Source organism: Rhineura floridana, chromosome 3, assembly GCF_030035675.1.
Source record: "Rhineura floridana isolate rRhiFlo1 chromosome 3, rRhiFlo1.hap2, whole genome shotgun sequence".
Classification (NCBI taxonomy): domain Eukaryota; kingdom Metazoa; phylum Chordata; class Lepidosauria; order Squamata; family Rhineuridae; genus Rhineura; species Rhineura floridana.
The window spans coordinates 155,367,335-155,387,552 of NC_084482.1; the positions used below are offsets into that span (position 1 = coordinate 155,367,335).

A 20,218-nucleotide genomic window follows, 5' to 3' on the forward strand; every position below is an offset into this window, starting at 1 on the left:
CATGGAAGTGAGGGTTACATCACTTGTGTGCCGATTTCAAAATGACCCCTCAGAGTAGGGTTTCTTGAGGGGGGCATACATTTGCGTGAGTAAATTATTTCTGATGCTATCTTGTTTTCCTTTCTTGACATGCAAATATCCAGAACGTTCCCACATTTATTTCAAAAGTATTTCTGATCTTTTACATACTCCAAAAGAGTAAAGTGAAATCTGCTAAAAAGAGTCATTTAATAGCTAGATTGCTTATGCTGATATTTTCAGTACAGGAGAATATTAATTTGCGTTTCAGTGCAATCCTGCAGGTGCCAAGCATACTGGGTAGTATGTGGAGCCCCACACAAGATTCAGCAGAACTCTCAGCTCTCGCTCTGACCATAAGCCACCTGCACATCAGGCTGTCCCAGTGCTTCCAGCTACATTGTATTGCGTTCAGGCCATTCATTCCTCCCCACATGCTCATTTTCCCCAAGAACTCCACATGCAGCTCTACTGCTTTTTCTTGGAACAGTCTGCATCCTGGAGATTAGTCCCTTGGACTGAAAGACCTGGCCACAATGCTGAGGCCCCCAGCAGCACAGTAGTGGCCTGGTGGGAGAACAGGAGTTCTACTGATGCCCTATGGAGCACCTCCACCCTTAGTGCCAAATTCACTACATTTTTGTAAGGATGAACAAATTAAGTGGATATGACACATGAGTTAAGAACAAAGAAAATGTTCAGTGAAAGCACAAGAAAAAGTTTATTTCTACTCTCTGCTGCTTTTAGTTGCCTAAATCTAGACTACATAAAAGGCAAATCAATTTTAGAAGTCATGATTCATTCATTGCCAGTATGTTCTCAGCATTGGTTTATTTGATGATGGCTTCTGTTCTAAGTGACAAGTAGGACTGAACATGTGGTTTATACGTGAGGCAGGCATTTGAGATGGAGCAAATCCTGCCATGTCTGAGGGCCTTTCTTCAGTTCTATATAATTACCACACTGGAAATTTTAAGCCTAGTGCACACCCTTTCCATTCCACCATGGACAGATGATATCAGCAAAAAAGAATTACTAATTAAAATAAAAGCTTCTTCTTTTTGGCATTTTTATAGTTATATAATATACTACAAGCAGTACTGCAGTGGCAAATTCAGAAGTGCAGGGTCTTTTCATGATAGTCACAGCCATGCCCTCCTTTTTTTGCTTCTGGGTTGAGAATGAGTTCCTTGTTAATGCCTTCTCCCACAATGTCCCTAGGAGCCAATCAGCTTGAGAGCGTTAGCTACTAAAAAGAGTCTTCTCAGTGGCTGAGTCACCTCCTTTCATTCTGATTAGCTCCAATCAGCAGGAAAGGACAAGGAAGCATGTTAAAAGACACTTCTCAGTGGCAGGTTACAGGTTAGTTGACTGATAATTTGTATGGTCAGGCCACAGTATGGTGCATTTTAAAATAAGCAATGTAGTATACATACCTTTAATACATGCCATCATAACATGTCTGAAAAATCCAGTTCAATTCACATTAAAAACAAAAAGCTTTTGTTCCCTGAGGCTATAAACAGTCATAATGCTTATCACTGCCATAATTTTTTACTTGCAGGACAGGTTCATTCTTATCCAGGATCTCATATTCTGCATCATTAAGTGAATTTAAATGTGTGCCATAAGAACTTACCTATGCAACATAGTACCTTGTTTCAATTGGGCATGTACTATGTTTACATACCAGTCTAGTCCCTGTCTGGATACAGATTCATGGCACGCTAATATTGAACACTGGCAAGAAGATCTGATTTAAATGAGATGCTAGGTACATGTAATGCTTCACAGATGAGCACCAGATCCATAGCCAATGGGGGCTGGGGGCCAGACCCCCTAAATGTTTTCTGCTCCCAAATTTCTTTACAAAAAATAATTAAATTTATTAGAGATTTTTTTTCTCCCCTCCTACTTTTTTTGGTCCCCCCTCCGAACTTTTAGTCTGGCTACAGGCCTGGTAAGCTCCTCTTGTCTACCCAGCATCCTGTTTGAATTAGGCCCAGACGTTCCACATTGACAGTATACCTCTGATTGTTATATCTCTTGAGGTCAATTCACACAACTCAAATTGAGCATGTTGTGGGTTACCTTTTTATGATTTGGGCCAATAGCTTCTGTTCAAGTGTACTTGTTGCAAAGCTGTACAACTGTTCCTTCACAAGCACAAACTGTGATGCAGCACACCCCTTTAAGGCTGCTTGGGTTAGAGTACAGAAGCACAGTTTCCATCTTCTGTAATAATGTTTTTACAGATCTGTGAATCTGTAAAGAAGGAGAATCTGGCTTTCTCCTTCTGAACAAAGATGCATACTGTTTAATTAATTAAAATAGATTTATTTGCAACTAAATAGAGCCTTTGTGCTATCTATGAACATAATTCAAAACATTGGTCTTGTAGTATGCATACATTTTGCACGATACAGTTACATCTCTTTTGAGGCTAAGTGTGAAGTGGGATGATATATATTTTTGTTTAGATTGCTCTCCCTCTCCTCGTGCAAAGTCACTAAGTAGGAGTACACACTTGAAGACTGAGTGCCTAGAACTTTACAAGCAAATGACTGATAGTTACTTTCAGAACACTAAGGCTGTAAACATACTAGTTGCCAGATCAAAGCGTTTCCATTAGCCACACCTGGAGGGGGAACTGGGTGATCTGCCAGTCAGTTGTGAAATCTCTTTGAAGCTGAATTTTTCACACCCAAAAAACACCCTCAAGCTGCTCCCACCAGGTTTTACAGTAAAAAGGGGAGGGGTTTGACTAGCGCCGTGTGCCTCTGTTTTCAGAAGAGAGAGGTGGAGCTGGAATTGGCAGAACAGTGAGCGTGTTTCTACCATAAAAGATACAAAGTATGTTTCCATGTTGTATGGTTGGTAAGAACATAAGAGCCCAGGTAGATCAGACCAAAGGCCCATCTAGTACAACATCTTGGGGCCAATCTCCGTTACTAGTTTTCTATGGTACTGGTGCTCCTTGCTTGCCCACGAGACACGTGACACATGCCCCCACATGCCCCAAACTATAGTAATAGCAACCACTTCTGCACCTTTATTCCATGATTTTTGCTTTTATGACTTTTTTCCTCACTGCAATTTTCCTCTGTATATTTATACAGTAGGGCCCTGCTCATACAGCAGGACTGCCGCTGTAAAGCGAAATCCGCCATAAAGCATAACGCATTGACTAACATTGTCTAAAATGGTGCCCAACACCCAAAAAACGCTGTAAAAGTGGAACAAGCGCCATAGGAGCGGGGCCTTTCTGCAATTGACAACCGCTGTATCAGTGGAACACTGCAAAGCGGAGCACTGCAAAGCGGGGCCCTACTGTATATGAACCAGCCATGAACTATTATTACTGGGAGTGGCTTTGATTTTGCAGAATCAGTTTGGCACTCTTTCCCCCAATTTCCTTCCCCACCCCATCTTTAAACGTTGGGGAGCGGGAATGAATCTGTGGTAAAGTTTTATCCTCCATTTTTTACTCCCAAAGACTGGATTGTTAGCATAAAAAAAAGGTTGGACACTACCCCTCAGTGTGCATGTGTGCAACTGTGGTTAATTTGAAATGCCTTTTACTGAACACTTCACTTTTAACTGGGGGCAAAGGGTTCTAGGTTTGTGATTGTAAGAGGAATGTGATTGTGGTGGGAGTATGGATCCTCAGAAACAGCTGGGGAGGTCTCACCCCTTCCCAATGACCCTTTTACCCCAATAGTCCTTGGTGGGGGGGTTGGCTTCTCCCCTTCCACACCATCTCTGGGGATCTAATCTCTTCTTTCTCCCTCCGCTATTAACTTGAACTGGAAGAGAGCAATCTCTCCATTAACTTGGAGCAGGAGGGGGAGGAAGAATAGGCTCCATCTCTAGAAACAGCTGGGGAGATGAACTCTCACCCTGTCTAGCAAGGACTCTTGGGATAACATAGGCCTTGCTAGGAATGATCTCTCTCTCTCTCTCTCTCGCTCTTGCTCTCTCACTCTCTCTCTCTCTCTCTCTCTCACACACACACACACTGTTCTCACAGTGGCCAGTCTGATGCCTATGGAACGCCTATAAGCAGGACATGAGCATAACAGCACACTCTGCACTTGTGTTCTCCAGCAACTGGAATTCAGAGGCATACTTCCTCAGATACTTGAGGTAGTTCACAGCCATCATGACTTAAAGCCATTGATAGCCTTATCCTTGGTAGAGTCATAAATCTTCATAACTTGAGAATTAAATATTGCAAATCTCAGGTACTTACAGGGAGCATAAAATGGGAGCATAGAATATTGGCCAGGTGGGCTCAGTGAACAAACCTGTTGAGAAACAGTAAGGTGTCTTCTGATTATTCCAGCACTTATGATGAATTCCACTTCTCCTGAGTACAGTAGAAAAGCCACAATTATTTTATTTATTATTTATTTAGACTATTTCTGTACTGCTTAATATATAAAAAGATCTCTAAACAGTGTACAGAAAGTAAAACAAGTATTATAAAAATGCACAATAAAACCATAATACAAATAATACATACATAATACAAATTATTAATAAATAAATACCAATATAAATTCCATCACACTTCCTCACTCAACATCTCACGAGCATCTTGCTGCTACACAGGACTCCACCCATCCACCCTGGCTCTCACCCAGGTCTAAACACAGAAATCTTCCCAAAGTCTCACAAAAAGTGGGTTCCCAGGGGATCCCAAAGATGGCATTTAGGACCCATGCTTTATAAGCCTGGGAACCATCTTGAATGTTGGATCTTTCCTGCTGCACATAAATTTGCTGAGGTCTTTGGTGAACACACAGAACCAGAGCCTGGGGTTGTTGCAACCAACCAGGGGCTATGCTCTTCCTCTCCACCAGCAAGTTGCCCTGCTCCACTGATATCCTGTCAGCCAGTATCTTGCGCTCGGGCTACTTATTATCATTTTGCAGCTTGCGCCCTTGCCAGACGCAAGGTTTAAATACTTCCAAAATGGCTTTGTTTTTGTTCTTTAGCCCAGCAAACATTAAGACATTTCTACTACCCTTCTAATAAATGTTTTCCAGGGTGACTTACAATAAAATAAAACCACAAAATCAGTACATATAATATCCATGCAAGAACAAAAATGATAAAGGTAGTATATTTCTAATCCTCTAAGAATAAATCTCATACTTAAAAAGCATGGGAAAATTAAAAGATATTGCCTGGCACTGAAAAGGCATCAAACTAGGCATCAGACAAGCCATCTTGGGAAGATGATTCCATAATTGGGGCACAGTTACCAATGATAATAAATATAAATAATGCATTACTTGTGTCATATTTGTAATGCTTGATATCAGCAGTCAGATATTTTTCTCCATGAGTATGTTGTGTACAGAAAAAAGCAGTCTTTAACTCGATGGGTGCAATCCAGAGAAAGTTTTCTGAGCTTACATCCTATTCAAAATAATTAGGCCAAGTTTAATAAGTGATGTATAATATATTCATATGTTAAGAATTCATTATCCTCATCCCTAATTACCCAGATCAAAATCTACAATCTTCTGAAAACATTCCTGAAAACTTGTTTACTTGGATGAAGCCTTATAAACAAAATCATGGCCGCCCATACACTGTGATGGAAGAGACTACCATCAATCTCCCTAGAGATTTCCCTTACAGGTAAAAGAAACATTAAAAATAATTCTGTGTTTTTGTTGGCTTATTTTCTCATATGTTTTTTAAAATGTCTTGCAATGATTCACACAAATCAAATCTCTGTTGCCCTGAAATTAAAGTGATGGAGCACTGAAAACTTAAGAGGGCTAAAAGTGAAAAATATTTCAGGATAAAATAAAGTAAAGATCAGCACTGCAGAACAGGATTTTTTCACTTCATTTTGCTTTTTTTCAGACCTCTCTTCAGAGTTCTGTCTTGGGAATATTAACTGTTCTAGTTCACTCCTTAATGCAGATGTGGGGAACCTCCAGCCTGTGGACCAATCTGGTCCTGCCCGGGGGTCCAATGGCCAAGTTGAGGCTATTTTCCACAAACCACACTCATCTGCCCATCAGCTGACATGACTGGTTATGTCAGCCGATAGGCAGGAGGTTTAATCCTGTATTGGCAGTGTGATCCTGTTTCTGTCAGGGAATAACATCACACAGCTAAAACAGCAGGATATAATTCCCATTCATCAGTTGACATGCAGGTATTAAAGCCCTGTGCAAAAGCATTCTTCAAAGCAGTTTGAATCTGCAAGCTACTTCAAAGAGTGCTTTTGCTAAGGCTTTAAGACAGTTCCTGCAATCCTACTGGGAATGCAGGGGCTATCTTAAAACCTTTGGAAAATCTTTCCCCATCCTCTTTTAAGTCCCTTATCTCAGAAGCTTTAAAAGACAGCACAAGAAGTCTTGCAAAAGGCTTTGCAAGTCTCTTCCCACTCCACTTTTAAGCCTCCGAAATCGGGGGCTTAAAAGGGGAAGGGGGGAGATTCAGAGAACCCTTTGCGAGTCTCCCCATGCTCCCCCTTTAAGTGTCTGAGATCAGGGGTTTAAATGGGGAGCATGGGAAGACTTGCAAAGCACAAGGGATTTTGATAGGTGGGCAGTGCCACCCACCTGTCACATTTGGCCCACAAGGCAGATCCTGATAAGGAACTGGCCCAAGGAGCCCAAAAGGTTCCCCACTCCAGCCTTAATGTCTTCAAGATGTAACACTTAGAGCTTTTCTTGTCTAGAAAGATTGCACAGAGATTTTTCTAAAATTCACCAAACAATGTTTGATAGAAAAAAAAGTCATTGTTCTTCTGTATGATAAGGAATTCTTTCCTAAATCCTGATAACTAAGCATGGCACTTCTGTTGTCAGGATGTTGTAGTTCAGTTGCGCAGGAAATACAATATTTTGTCCCTGGGACAAAATATGCCATTCATTGCAAAAGCGGCATTGCTTTATATTGGTTATTCCCTGTAAAGCAAATTGTGCCAAGAGACACACAACTTCCCTTCTTTTCTGGTTGCACCATGCTGTTTTGCTTTGTAACTGCAGTGCCGCTCATGCCTATGTATTTTTTTAAAAAAAACTGTGAAACTCAACAAGGCTACCCCACTCTATTAGCCACTGACCGCCATTTTGTGAAAGTTACTGTCTTTTAAAGCTTTCTGAAGATTGTGAAATCACCGTCTCCTTTGCTCATATACACATTAAGCTACATTTAAAGAAATGGGGACAATAGGATGGCTGTCTTGTCCAGCTCATCCATAATATGTAAAGTGCTAATATCGCTGCACTGGAACCTAAGGGAGTATTATGCAGTTGGTGCACATTTTACCTTATCACACAGAAAGGCTCAGATCTTGATCCTGTTTATGTTTTCTTGGAAGTATGTCCCATTGTTCGTTGGGGCTTACTCCCAGACAAGTATGCATAAGATTGTAGCCCAAGACTCAAAACACCCAGATTTTATTAATTTAACATGTATAGTCATAAACTATGTTTCTGTCTTTTAAGAATTCTTGTTTATATTATTTTAGAGATTAATGTAACCAATTATATTCATAGGCTGGCGTGGGGAACACCAACCTCTCCAGATGTTGACATAAAGCTCTATCAACCCAAGATGAAGTTCAGTAAGGATCACAAAATAGGCAACCTGCTTCTAGAGAAAAAACTGCAACCAACAAAATCAATCCCAGACAGAGGGTACGTTTGGAAGATAATATGCATTCTCATGTCAACTGGCCTCTGCCAGTCTGTTCACCCTTTCACACAATTTATTATTATTTATTTATGAGATCTATTTCCCACCCTTCCTCCCAGAAGGAGCCCAGGGTGGCATGATTGTGGACCTCGCCTTACTCTTACTACTGTCAGAAGACAATATCACATTTTCTTTCATGGCAGAAAGAACTTTAATTTTCACCATGATTTTTGTTTCAATTTTTCAGAGGTTGAGTAGATTTTTAAGCAAAAAGGATTGTTTGCTTATAGAAGATGCACAATTCTGCATATTTTAGAAAAGTGTTATCACAAAAAATGCACTGGTTAATAGAACTGAAATGCTGCTTACTCGAATATTTTACATATAGGGATTACACTATTTAACATTTTTAGGGTTGCCACTAAAATGTGCAGATATGGAATCTGAATTGTGCAAACAGACAGAATTCACCAGAAAGTTTTATGGATACTTAGGCTGTGAACACACTAGTCGCCTACAGCAAAGCGTTTCTATTAGCCATATCTGGAGGGGGACTAGGTTGATCTGCTGATAAGCTGCAAAATTTATTTGAAGCTGAACTTTAAAAAATGCACTCATGCTGATCCCACCAGGATTTACAATAAAAGGGGCGGGGTTTAACTAGCATTGTATGCCCCCAGAGAGGTAGAGACACACTGGAACCGACAGAATAGTGAGCGTTTCTACTAGGGTTGTCAGGTCAGAAGCATCCCAAACCCTGAGATTTCAGGGGCAGGCCTTAGTGATGTCATGGGGTGGGCCCCAGTAATGTCATTAAGCATGATATGTTAAGCATTAACTACAGTTGCTTGGAGCATACCAGTCAAACAAACAAAAATCACACTTACTAAGGGACTAAAAGCCCCATAGAACTCCACAGAACTTACATCTGAGTAGATATGATTAGGATTGTGCTGTTGGTAAGGGTTGACTAAGATATCAATATCAAAGCAGAGTTGGCAACCCCCTGCCTGGACTGTCCTGCCTGCCTTTTAACATGGCTGCTACAAACTTCTTTATAGACTTGATCCTTCACTGCAGAAAGAGGTTTGAGAAATTAGTAAGAGTTAAGAAGATTCTCTACCCTTTCCTAAATACCATGTGGGCTTCTATAAACTCACTTTGACAGCCAACCCAATTCTAGTGAGTAGTAATTGACAGGGAGAAAACACATATGGTTTGGTCTATCTTCATAGGCAGTAGCTTAGAAACAACAGCAGTTGAAGCCACAAGTCCCAATATGTGAATTCTCTTTTACCACTATTGGGCAAGAAACAAATGGTGATGCAACCAACAAGGTGCATCATTAGTGGGTTTAAGGGGTTTGAGCTGAGTGCATGGAGCCCCTGTTGTTGCTTCTCTGTATGTAAGGGAGTGAGGGCAGAGATAAATGAAATGCAAAAAGAAAAAGAAAAGACAGTGATGATTTCCTAAATGCAATACCGTAACAACCACCACAAGATTCCTATGAGTAAGGCAGAAAACTCAGCATGTTGCACCCAGTCAGTGTTCCTCATCAAAAGTAAAAACTAAAAAAACCTGGCAGCCAGGTAACCAAGGTCATTGAAATTCCCACACAGCACAACCTGACCCAGGGCTGCAGTTAGTGCAAAATGCTGTGGCACAATTAACTGACATCAGTGAGACCCAATCAGCAGATAATACCTCTGCTCTGAAATCTGCACTGGTTGTCAATTTGCTGCCAGGCCAAGTTCAAGGTGTGCTTTCCATGTTACAGGCGCCACATAGCATTTGTTCTGCTCTTGTAAGAAATTGATCCTTTAGTGTGGCAGTACCTACACTTTGGAACTCCCTGCCTATTGACATTAGGCAGGCACCTTAATTGTACTCTTTTTGGCATCTGCTAAAAACATTTGTTTAGGCAAGCCTACCCAGGCATGTAGAAGCTATTATGCTTTTTATCTGTTTTTAACTCATAGTTGGTTTTATTCTTTTGAATGTTTTTAACTGGTGTTGCCAATAATTTGTTTTAATTCCTTCTGTAAACCAGTTTGAAGTTTTTTACAATAAAGTGGTATATAAATGTTGTAACTAAAATACATAAATAAATTTCTGAGTCACTGTGGCCCTTAGGTCTCTTTCCTCTTTTAGGACTAAATGATTCAGACCATTTGTAGTATCTAACTCAGTACAGATGACATGGACTAGCATTGGCTCTCTAGGCTTCCAGGCACTAGTGTTTTTCAGAGACTGAATTTTGTAACTTTACATGCAAAGCATGTGCCTTACTACTGAGCTACAGGCCTTCCCCTGTTTAAAAAAGTATCTTTAAAATTGTTCTTTTCAATTCACTAATGAATGCACATAATACCTAAGGAAGATCTACATCATGCATTTAAAGCACATTCAATATACACTTGAAGCACATGAATCCCTCCACAAAATCATGGGAAGTGTAGTTTATTAAGGGTGGTGGGAGCTATAATTGTGAGGGGGAAACTACACTTCCCATGATTCTTTGGGGAAAGTCATGCACTTTAAATGCAAGTTGGATGTGCTTTAAATGCATTATTTCATAAACGTTGCCTGCATATAAATCATTGTCATTATTTTTTAAAATGGAAATTAGCTGCAAGGTTCACTTGGTGATCAAGGACTACTCAGCATCTCTCAGCCTAATCTGCCCCTCAGGGTGAAAACAATGGGGGAGCATGACCACCCCAATCAAGAAGGGCACACTTAAAATGTAGAGGAAATAATAATGTACAACCATAGTGTGAAATCAGATACATATCGAGACATAGTATGAAGAAATATTTATGTAAGTATGAATGTCAAAGATGTTTATTATTTACACAACCTGTAAAGATATTTATAGTACAATCTTATGCATGTTTACTCAGAGGCAAATTCCAATGTATTCAATGGGGCTTACTCAATGGGGAACATGCACAGGACTGCAACCTCAAGTGATAAGCAACTTCCCTCAACCAACCCAAAATTCAGGATCATGTCTCTTTAAGCTGTTTTACAACTGTTTTATACTTGTTTGATGGTTATTGGATTTTAAAAGGCTTTATGTCTTGTGAGCTGCCTTGGTTTCCAACCCTACTTCGTTTGTTGGAAAGATTCCATATATACACACACTGGAGATGTAAAAATACATACACTCCATATAATAGTTGGTTGTTAAAACTAATTAGTCATTGCAGAACTTCAAAGAAAAAAAATCAGTATTAGTTTCCTACCAAGTAGAAGTAGTGACACCTAAGCAAACCCTGCCTAATTGCTTTAAAAAAAGGATTGGAGGGGGAAAGATTTACAGCACAATTCTTTGCTATGTTCACTCAAAAGTCCCATTGATTTACAGCACAATCTACTCAACCATATCTACTCAAAAGTAAGTTCTACTGAATTCAATGGGGTTTACTCCCAGGTATGTGGGATTAGCATTGCTCCCAGAAAAGTGAGTATAGGATTAAAGCATCATATTGGGAAGGTTTTCAAAACAGGCTATGAATTAGGCAAATTGCCCTCTTCAACAGCCTAAGAAAATGTAAACTTGTTTGACTCCTTATCATTAGAAAGGTATAACTCATTGTAATGACATCATAAGCTGCAGCATGTACACTTTTTCAAATTTCTGTTCAAAAATTATTTGAAAGATAAAATGTATAATGCTCTATTTTGCAATTAGCAAAAACCCTGCATATACACTTTTATTATAATCACAACTGAAACTGTTTACTGTGCGTGCCTACCAAGATCTTGATTTACTGCTATATTATTGTATAAAGGCAATCTTGCTGCTGCTGCAAGTTATACAGTAAGGCCCGCTTATATGGCGGGTTAGGAACCTGGGCCCCGCCGTAAAGTGGAAATTGCCGTAAAGCGGAACCCATTGACTATAATGGATCACATCACGCGAAAATGCCGCAAAAGTGCAAAATCGGCTTTAAAACGGGGAATTTCCCCTAATTGAAAGCTGCTGCATCAGCAGAACACCGGAAAACAGAACGCCGTAAAGCGGGGCCCTACTGTATACTCACTCAACTTCTGATGTGAAGACAAGCAGGAAAAGGAAACTGTTTTCAGTATTTGCAATGGGTTCTAGCCATAGCCTGGAGGTCAGTAAATCTCTCATCAATAACAACACTGATTTCACTTTTTGGTTAAAAACCTGAAAGAGCAGAGATTAGAGTATTCCACTTCTAACAGAAGTTGGGGGGGGGGGCGACTGACATCTCTTGAACCAGACCACCTAGGAACTTATTTTTGTAAAAATGAAAGCTAAGAGTCTGGAGGTTGGGGTGACTCATCTGGAGAACCAGAGATGACCCCCCAAAAACCAAAGTCTCCAGTCAATTTTTTCCTTTTGTTTGAGTGGTATACTCCAAGCAACTGTGGTTGATGCTTAATAACATCACTGGGCCTGCCTTTGAAATCTCAGGGTTTGGGATGCTTCTGACCTGGCAACCCTATCTTGTGAAGATGCCACTCTATTAGTGTAGCCAACTAGCCATCACAAGGTAAGGAGTGGGGGGAAGCAGCTGCAGTTGTGGGGAGCTATGGCAGCAGGCAAACTTAATAGAGTTTTGGCCCAGCTTGTAATGAACTTCAATCATTATGAGCCCCAAAGTTCTGTACTTACCTGTCATCACTTTTGCTAACAAAAATCTTCAATGTTATGAGATAGCCCATGGAAAATAATATAGTCTGAAAGCTTTAAAGTCATGTATTTTCTGTCTCGTTTCTTTTCATTACCTATTATTGTTTCTAGGACTTACTGTCATCATGTTTTAGGATTTACACTGATATCACCTCTTCTCAAAAATAGTTGCTGACCAGTTTATGATCTGTCTCCTCTCCACCTCCCCCTGTTCCCAGGAGATTCATCTTAGTGAATGACCCAATTTCAGTACCTTCTACTCCTTCTCTGAGTCCACTGGAGAGCAAGTTACTCAGCACTCGTTTCCCTAGACAAAAAGAAAAGATTCTTCGTTCTCTCTTCTCAAACATGCAGGAGCCATACTAGACTTCCCTGTAATTTTCAGCAGCTTTGTCTTAGTGAATGAGATGCCTTCAACATCTGCTCCTTTTATAGGTTCATTGGACATAACATTCTTCATGCTTTCCTCCGAAACTTGTATGGGTGGTGCTATCTTCCTTCATATTGTTTGAACAGGACTCAAGGTTGGTTAGCCAAGTAATAACACCACTTTCTGAACCCTCAGTTCATTTTGCAGTATGTATTATTTTTATGATGTGCTCTTTGTCACTCTTAATAGATTCTCACATGGATACATCATAAATTATTTTCCTCAGCACCGAGCACCAAAGTATTTAGTAAATATGTACTAACAGTGAAACAGAAAACTACTTATGAATGAATTACTAATTGGGTTAAAAGCCAGAAATCAATAGGTACAGATGCTCATAGCCTACAGTTGTAGGATTGATAGTAATATCCTTCCTTGATGTCAACTTCACTTGGGCTTTGGGTGAGACTTCCAGCACTTCCTTACAAATTACACACACACTTGTTCTCTTTCCTCTACTCATCTATATGCAAGAAATAAAATTAACTGCTTACAAGGAGTTAATTCCAGGGAGTGCTGGAAGTCTCACCCAAAGCTCAAATAAGGTTTTTTTTACAAAACAAAAATTGCAAGTGGGCTTTGAGCAACTATTGGCTTGCCTACAGTCACCCCACCATATGTTTTTGGGCTGTCAATTTGTAAATGATCTGTTCCTATGGATGCTCTTCCTCCTTCATCAGGATAAATTGGTAGCAACATGGATGGTCCCCACTGCTGTTAATAAATTCTGAAATCTAATATCATCTAGAACTGATTCATCCATGTGACTACTAAGAGGGATAGTCACCTTGTGAAGACTTTCATCTCAAAAATAGTTTGGGTAAGACTTCTAGCACTTCCTCACAAATTACACACACTCTTGCTCTCTTTCCTCCACTCATCTGCAATTATGTAATTTGTAAGGGAGTGCTGGAAGTCTCACAATACTCAAGCCTACCTAATTGGGTTCCATTCCCCCTGGAATCCTAATTTTGAGCTAGTATTAAAGACCACTAGGCCCTGCCTCTTTTAAAACACCTTAATATATGCTAATTGAATCAGTACAGCAACAATGTAGCTAGTAAAGTTCAGAAGGACCACAGAGCTCAGATATTTAATCCAAAGATTAACTAATGAAACTGCTGTATCCAATAATTATGGCAGGAGTAAAACATATTTTTAAAGTATAAACATTACAGTAACAGGACTGAGCAACCATAACATGGGCTAAGCATGTCCCCATTGCTATTTCCTACTTTGTCCTATAGGTTGCCTTCCTTCAGTTGGTTATACTCCCAGCTGTCTTAAAGTTGCTTACAAAATCACCACAAAAATTCAGTATAATTTTGCTAAATCAATAAATATGATGCTTTTTTTAAAAAAACAATATTTTATCAATATTTGTCTTCTCCATGTACAAGATTTTGTTTTTTAACTGCACTCTGAGCATTTGGTCACTTTCAGCTGTCTTCTGGATACAATGTGTCTGGTCTCTACATATCATAGAGACTAAAGGCATACATAGAAGCATCAGTGCTGGGTTTACAATTAAGCAGCTTGAAGCAGTTGCTTCAGGCAACAGAGTCATTAATAAAATGAACTTTGCACCATTTTTACTTTTAGCTTCAAGTGTTAAAATGTCTAAGGCATGCACTGAAAAGCATTTTCCTTGGTTTCTCTTCAGCTCCGAACTCTCTTCTTATTTCTTTCTAAGCTGGCACATTGTTGTATAATTTTTGTGTTTGGGCAAGCATTCAGTAGTTTGGAATCTCTAAGAGGGATTCAGCTGTATGTTTTAAATTACTCTGTATTTAAATATATATTAAATGTTCTTTTCCCTCCTGCTATCATTTAGTTTTTATGGGATCATCACCTAATCTAAGGATTAAAGTAGACATGACCTTATGTGCCTTTGTATTTAACATGCAGCAATGCAAGATTTCATCTTGCAGATTTGCAAACAAGTTTCAAATGAACAGTTTCCATCAGTACCACAGCAGCCCCTCTCTATCTGGTGTGATCCCCTCCCCCTGCTATTTGGATTTTTTTTTAATGTGCATGTTAAATGCAACACACCCTGTTTGGCCCTAAGTGGCTATGGTTAAGGAGGGTTTCATATCTTAACATATTTAAATAAATTTAAAAATTACTACCAATTTACATTTATACTTGTTTTACATTTAGCCACCAGTTTGAACATAATGGCCCAGTCAGATAACTTGGTTAAGAAATAAAGGAGCCAACCCTATCCCCTGCCACTATTGGCACTCCTCCTGTGCACAAACAGTAGTACATGTAAGAGTCTGGTACCAAATTGGGCCTAATATTGTATGGCCCTATTTTGCAGCACTGTTTTCTTCTCAGGTCATTTTAAAAACCCTGCATCAGTTCTCAAAACACCAGCACATTCAGACTTCATGTGCTGTGCTATTTCAAGCACAGCTTGAGCCACAGAGGCTATAATTTGCTTTATGTGCATACACATGCACACACTCTTTCTCCATCATGGTACTGGTTGCATTTAGGTAAAGCTTTGAATAAATCACATATGACAGTATTGAATTATTATTTTATGAGGGAGTGTAATGTAGAAATTGGAAGACTTTTTGAACAGCCACAATGTCTTCATAGATCAATGAAGTGGCAAAGTAACTTGAAACAACAGACTGTGGCAGCCATCCCCAGCTTTGTGCCCTCCAGATATTCCTGGACCACACCTTCTATCGTCCCTGACCATTGGCTGTTATGGCTTTAACTAATAGGAGTTGTAGTCCAAAACATATGGAGGGCTCCAGGCTGGAGAAGAGATGATGGAAGGAAGCTAAATGTGCTGAACCCTTCCTTGCCTTAAAGCAAGGATGAGGAACCTGTGGCCTTGCAGATGTTCATGGACTACAACTCCCATCATTTCTCCTAACCAGTGGCTATGCTGACTGAAACTGTTGGTAGCTAGATTCCAACAACTTCTAGAGGGCCACAAGTTCTCCATTCCTGTCGTAAAGGAAATGGGGGAAGAAGATGGGGAGGTCAGGTTTATAGCATGGAAAGCCTATCTCGCAGCTGATTATTTGTGAGGGTAAATTATGAAAAGAGAAGTTATTGAAATGGTGCTGGAAATGAGCAATAAAGAGCCTCACCATCCGCAGTAATGTTCTTAAACTTCTACAAGCTGGGCACTTTCCCTGTAAAACTAGAGCATGGGAATTATACCATTCCCAAGATTCTGAATACCAGCAAGATTATTCCTTCCACTTATCCCCAATTTTGTAAACCCTCTTAGGGATTGTTTTCTTCCTTTATCTACAAGCTATTTGTTTTTCTTCTCAAGACTGCAAGTGTCCTTAAAAATATTGGCAAACATGCTTTCCTCCCTTTTAAGAACATAAGAACATAAGAAGAGCCTGCTGGATCAGGCCAGTGGCCCATCTAGTCCAGCATCCTGTTCTCACAGTGGCCAACCAGGTGCCTGGGGGAAGCCCGCAAGCAGGACCCGAGTGCAAGAACACTCTCCCCTCCTGAGGCTTCCGGCAACTGGTTTTCAGAAGCATGCTGCCTCTGACTAGGGTGGCACAGCACAGCCATCACGGCTAGTAGCCATTGATAGCCCTGTCCTCCATGAATTTGTCTAATCTTCTTTTAAAGCCGTCCAGGCTGGTGGCCATTACTGCATCTTGTGGGAGCAAATTCCATACTTTAACTATGCGCTGAGTAAAGAAGTACTTCCTTTTGTCTGTCCTGAATCTTCCAACATTCAGCTTCTTTGAATGTCCACGAGTTCTAGTATTATGAGAGAGGGAGAAGAACTTTTCTCTATCCACTTTCTCAATGCCATGCATAATTGTATACACTTCTATCATGTCTCCTCTGACCCGCCTTTTCTCTAAACTAAAAAGCCCCAAATGCTGCAACCTTTCCTCGTAAGGGAGTCGCTCCATCCCCTTGATCATTCTGGTTGCCCTCTTCTGAACCTTTTCCAACTCTAGAATATCCTTTTTGAGATGAGGCGACCAGAACTGTACACAGTATTCCAAATGCGGCCGCACCATAGATTTATACAACGGCATTATGATATCGGCTGTTTTATTTTCAATACCTTTCCTAATTATCGCTAGCATGGAATTTGCCTTTTTCACAGCTGCCGCACACTGGGTCGACATTTTCATTGTGCTGTCCACTACAACCCCGAGGTCTCTGTCCTGGTCGGTCACCGCCAGTTCAGACCCCGTGAGCGTATATGTGAAATTAAGATTTTTTGCTCCAATATGCATAATTTTACACTTGTTTATATTGAATTGCATTTGCCATTTTTCCACCCATTCACTCAGTTTGGAGAGATCTTTTTGCAGCTCTTCACAATCCCTTTTTGTTTTAACAACCCTGAACAATTTAGTGTCGTCAGCAAACTTGGCCACTTCACTGCTCACTCCTAATTCTAGGTCATTAATGAACAAGTTGAAAAGTACAGAACTAGTTCAGCAGAACTATTGCTTAGTGCAGCCAGGCTTTGCATTCAGTAATGGCACATGTGCTGGAGCAGACACCCCCTTAAAACCCAGCATCACTGCTGCTTGCCTGGATGGGGCTGCAACAAGATTCTTCCCATTGCTGCAGCCCTGACCTTTCAGCAGCTCCACCCCATTCAGATAAGCAGCAGTGAAGGGGTGACTCCACTACACCACACGTCACTATTGTGTGCACTTCAGCTGCATTACTGTCACATGCTACTGTCCAACAAAGCCTAAAATGCATTGCGACATGCTAGACTTGTGTTACCTCAGTAGATGGTTATAACATATTTTCTTTTGTTTGCATGCTTGGTTAGTGGTTTAGGGAAGGGAGGAGAAAAATGCACTTGGAATTACTTTGTGTGGTCCTGTCACGAATCCTTCTTTGTGCCACAGTTATGTTGAGCTAGCCTTGAAACTGCTGGTGATCACTTGAGGACTGGACTGAAGTAGTTATGAATAAAAAGACTCATCTTCTGTGGGTCGATTTCACTTTGAGTTAAAACAAAGTTGTTTAGCTCATAGCCTGCTCTCTTTTCCAAAATCCAGCTGGACCTAAAAGCTGCATATTGGTACTCCCTTTATGCTCTTTTGGATCATTGGTAACACAAGTGTGAACCCTTAGCTGACCAGGTTGAAAGACAGACTAAAGGGAAGCAAGAAGAGTATGGAGTCTAAAGGAAAGGGGGGAATTGGAAAATGCATACCCTCAGATGCATGCCCTCCCAGCTGCTCCCCAATAGCATATTTTAAACTGAGATGTGTGCACATTTGCAGATAAAAGGACTCTGGGGCAGGGGACCCTCAGAATGACATTCTTGAAGCCCAGTCCCACCCCCATCCTTTGAACTATGAGACAATAGCCTCCTAATAGACCAAAAGATCCTTGTATGCATTTTTCTCTCAGCCTGACTCACACACAGGATCCTTTTAATTGTAATGAAGCCTGCCCCTTCTCTAAAGAGATGGGAGAAGAGAAATTTGCTTTGGAGGTCACATTCTGTCCACCCACCTACCCTGTGTAGTTTTTTCACAGGGTTCCACTTGCTAAATCTAGAATCTCAACAACTGATCTCCCACCATCCTGAACTGCAACTTCCTGATGTCAGGAGGAATATTGCACTATGACTGTTTCAGCACACAAGAGAACTGCTGAATACACACTGCTGAAAACTAAGGTTTATGGTGAGCCATAAAATACAAAGTAACAGATGTACAACTTGCAGTACAAGTCTTGGGCTCTTGTTCAAAGTCAGCTTAAAGCTTGGAGGGATGGGGCAAAACTGGGAGTATTTGAATTGGAGGCAAGTACATCTGTTGTGCTCAATTGTAGATTTGTGGGGGGAGGGGAAGAACCAGCACACATACTCTATCATTATTTATTGGTATAATAAAAGATCAATCTAGATGTCAATCTAGAAACCCTTTCTTACTGTTAAGTCAATATACTAATAATTTATAAATGCTGTTGTAGAAATGTGAACCTTTTGTCATGACACCTCCTTGCACTGCATTTCACACTGGTTTTTTGGGGGGTGGGGGTGAAATTTTCTTCAGGCTTTATGGAAATGCTAGGGATATTATTACTTTGTACTTATTTGCTATTGTTCAGAAAGCAACAAAAAACTTGAGCTGGAGTGGCTTTTAAGTTTGCTACATTCCCTGTGACATGGACATCTTGATTTTTAAAATCCACAGGATTGCATTTCAGAATGCATATGGCAAATAAGACCTTCGCTTGCCAGCAGCTCAATTAAGATGGTTTCTGTACTGTAAAATACAAGCATGTTTTGAACAGATGTGAGCACCTCATAGAGAGAGGAATTCTGTAGCCTGTAATTTGGTTTCATCCTGCTCTAGCCCTGCTTTGAAAAATAAAGCAGCTGCTTTTTATTTTTAATTGCACTAGCAAAGAAGCTATAAGAGGCAGCAATGACTGACTTCCTGAAATCTATTTTGGAATTGACCAACGTGTCATGGAATAAACCTAAGTTCCAGTCTGTGTCAAACTCTTTCCAGGGATATTTTCTGAAGCAAAAGATCCTGAACGTTTTTTGCTGAATGGTACATGTGGCTTTGATTTCTATTCCTAAACAGATGTGTCAGTAGTTCTACAATATTGCCAGCCTAGAAATAGCATAGTGAATCTAAACGTATTGCAAAAAATCCCAAAACAATATTGCTTAAAGTTGGCAAGTCGTTGCCTGTTTCATCCTCCTCCTAGTCCTTTAACAGAAGAGACACGTGAAACAAAAAAGAAAAACAATTATGTATACCTTTTTTTTATTTCCCGATTACAAAGTGTGTTTTGTTAAGGTGGTATCATGCCCATTCTCAGTCCTAATACTGATTTTTAAAAAACAGCTGTTTCCCACAGACCTCAACACTCTACATGTTCTCAGAGGCATTGTACCTTAGAGCCATTTTAAACAAAACAGAAGATGCTTCATCCTTCTTTCTTTCTTAATGCATAATTTTCAAGTGGAGAAGGATACTCAGAAACATTACTATTGCCTGAACATATTCCAATTCAACTAAGTACAACTAATGTCTGTAGATCTCATTTGAATGTGCCTAGGATTTTTTGTTAAAAAAATCCATAACAAATAGAAATATTTCTCTGTGTAAAACAAATTTGAGGTTATAAAAAAACTCTGGATCTAGCGGAACAAAAGGAGAGAATGATGGCAACGCTGAAGATACAGCAAGAACCATATGGCAAATCCCACCATAGGCCTGAAGCAGTTAGGATTTATGCTCATGTTTATGTGGGATGATTTTCATTTTGAATGCTTTTTATGGCAGAATTACTATTGTCCCTATCTGGGAGACTGATACACATATAGAGCTCCTGCCTGGTAGGTTTCACCATTCACTTCAATGTAGGGTGAACAGCTCTGCACACCCAAGAGGAATGTAGGTTGAAGCTCTTATATACACAAAATA

General features: G+C 40.1%; 1 protein-coding gene across 1 annotated transcript in view; it reads left to right on the plus strand.

The window, feature by feature from the left end:
* Nucleotides 1-13,465, plus strand: part of LOC133380669 (uncharacterized) — a 167,624-nt gene extending 154,159 nt beyond the window's left edge. The window contains exons 32-34 of the mRNA XM_061618400.1: nt 5,535-5,670; nt 7,551-7,691; nt 12,577-13,465. Of these exons, the coding sequence (XP_061474384.1) occupies nt 5,535-5,670; nt 7,551-7,691; nt 12,577-12,724 (425 nt within the window). The 3' untranslated portion in view covers nt 12,725-13,465. The remainder of the gene's footprint in view (nt 1-5,534; nt 5,671-7,550; nt 7,692-12,576) is intronic.
* The last annotated feature ends 6,753 nt before the right edge of the window (nt 13,466-20,218 follow it).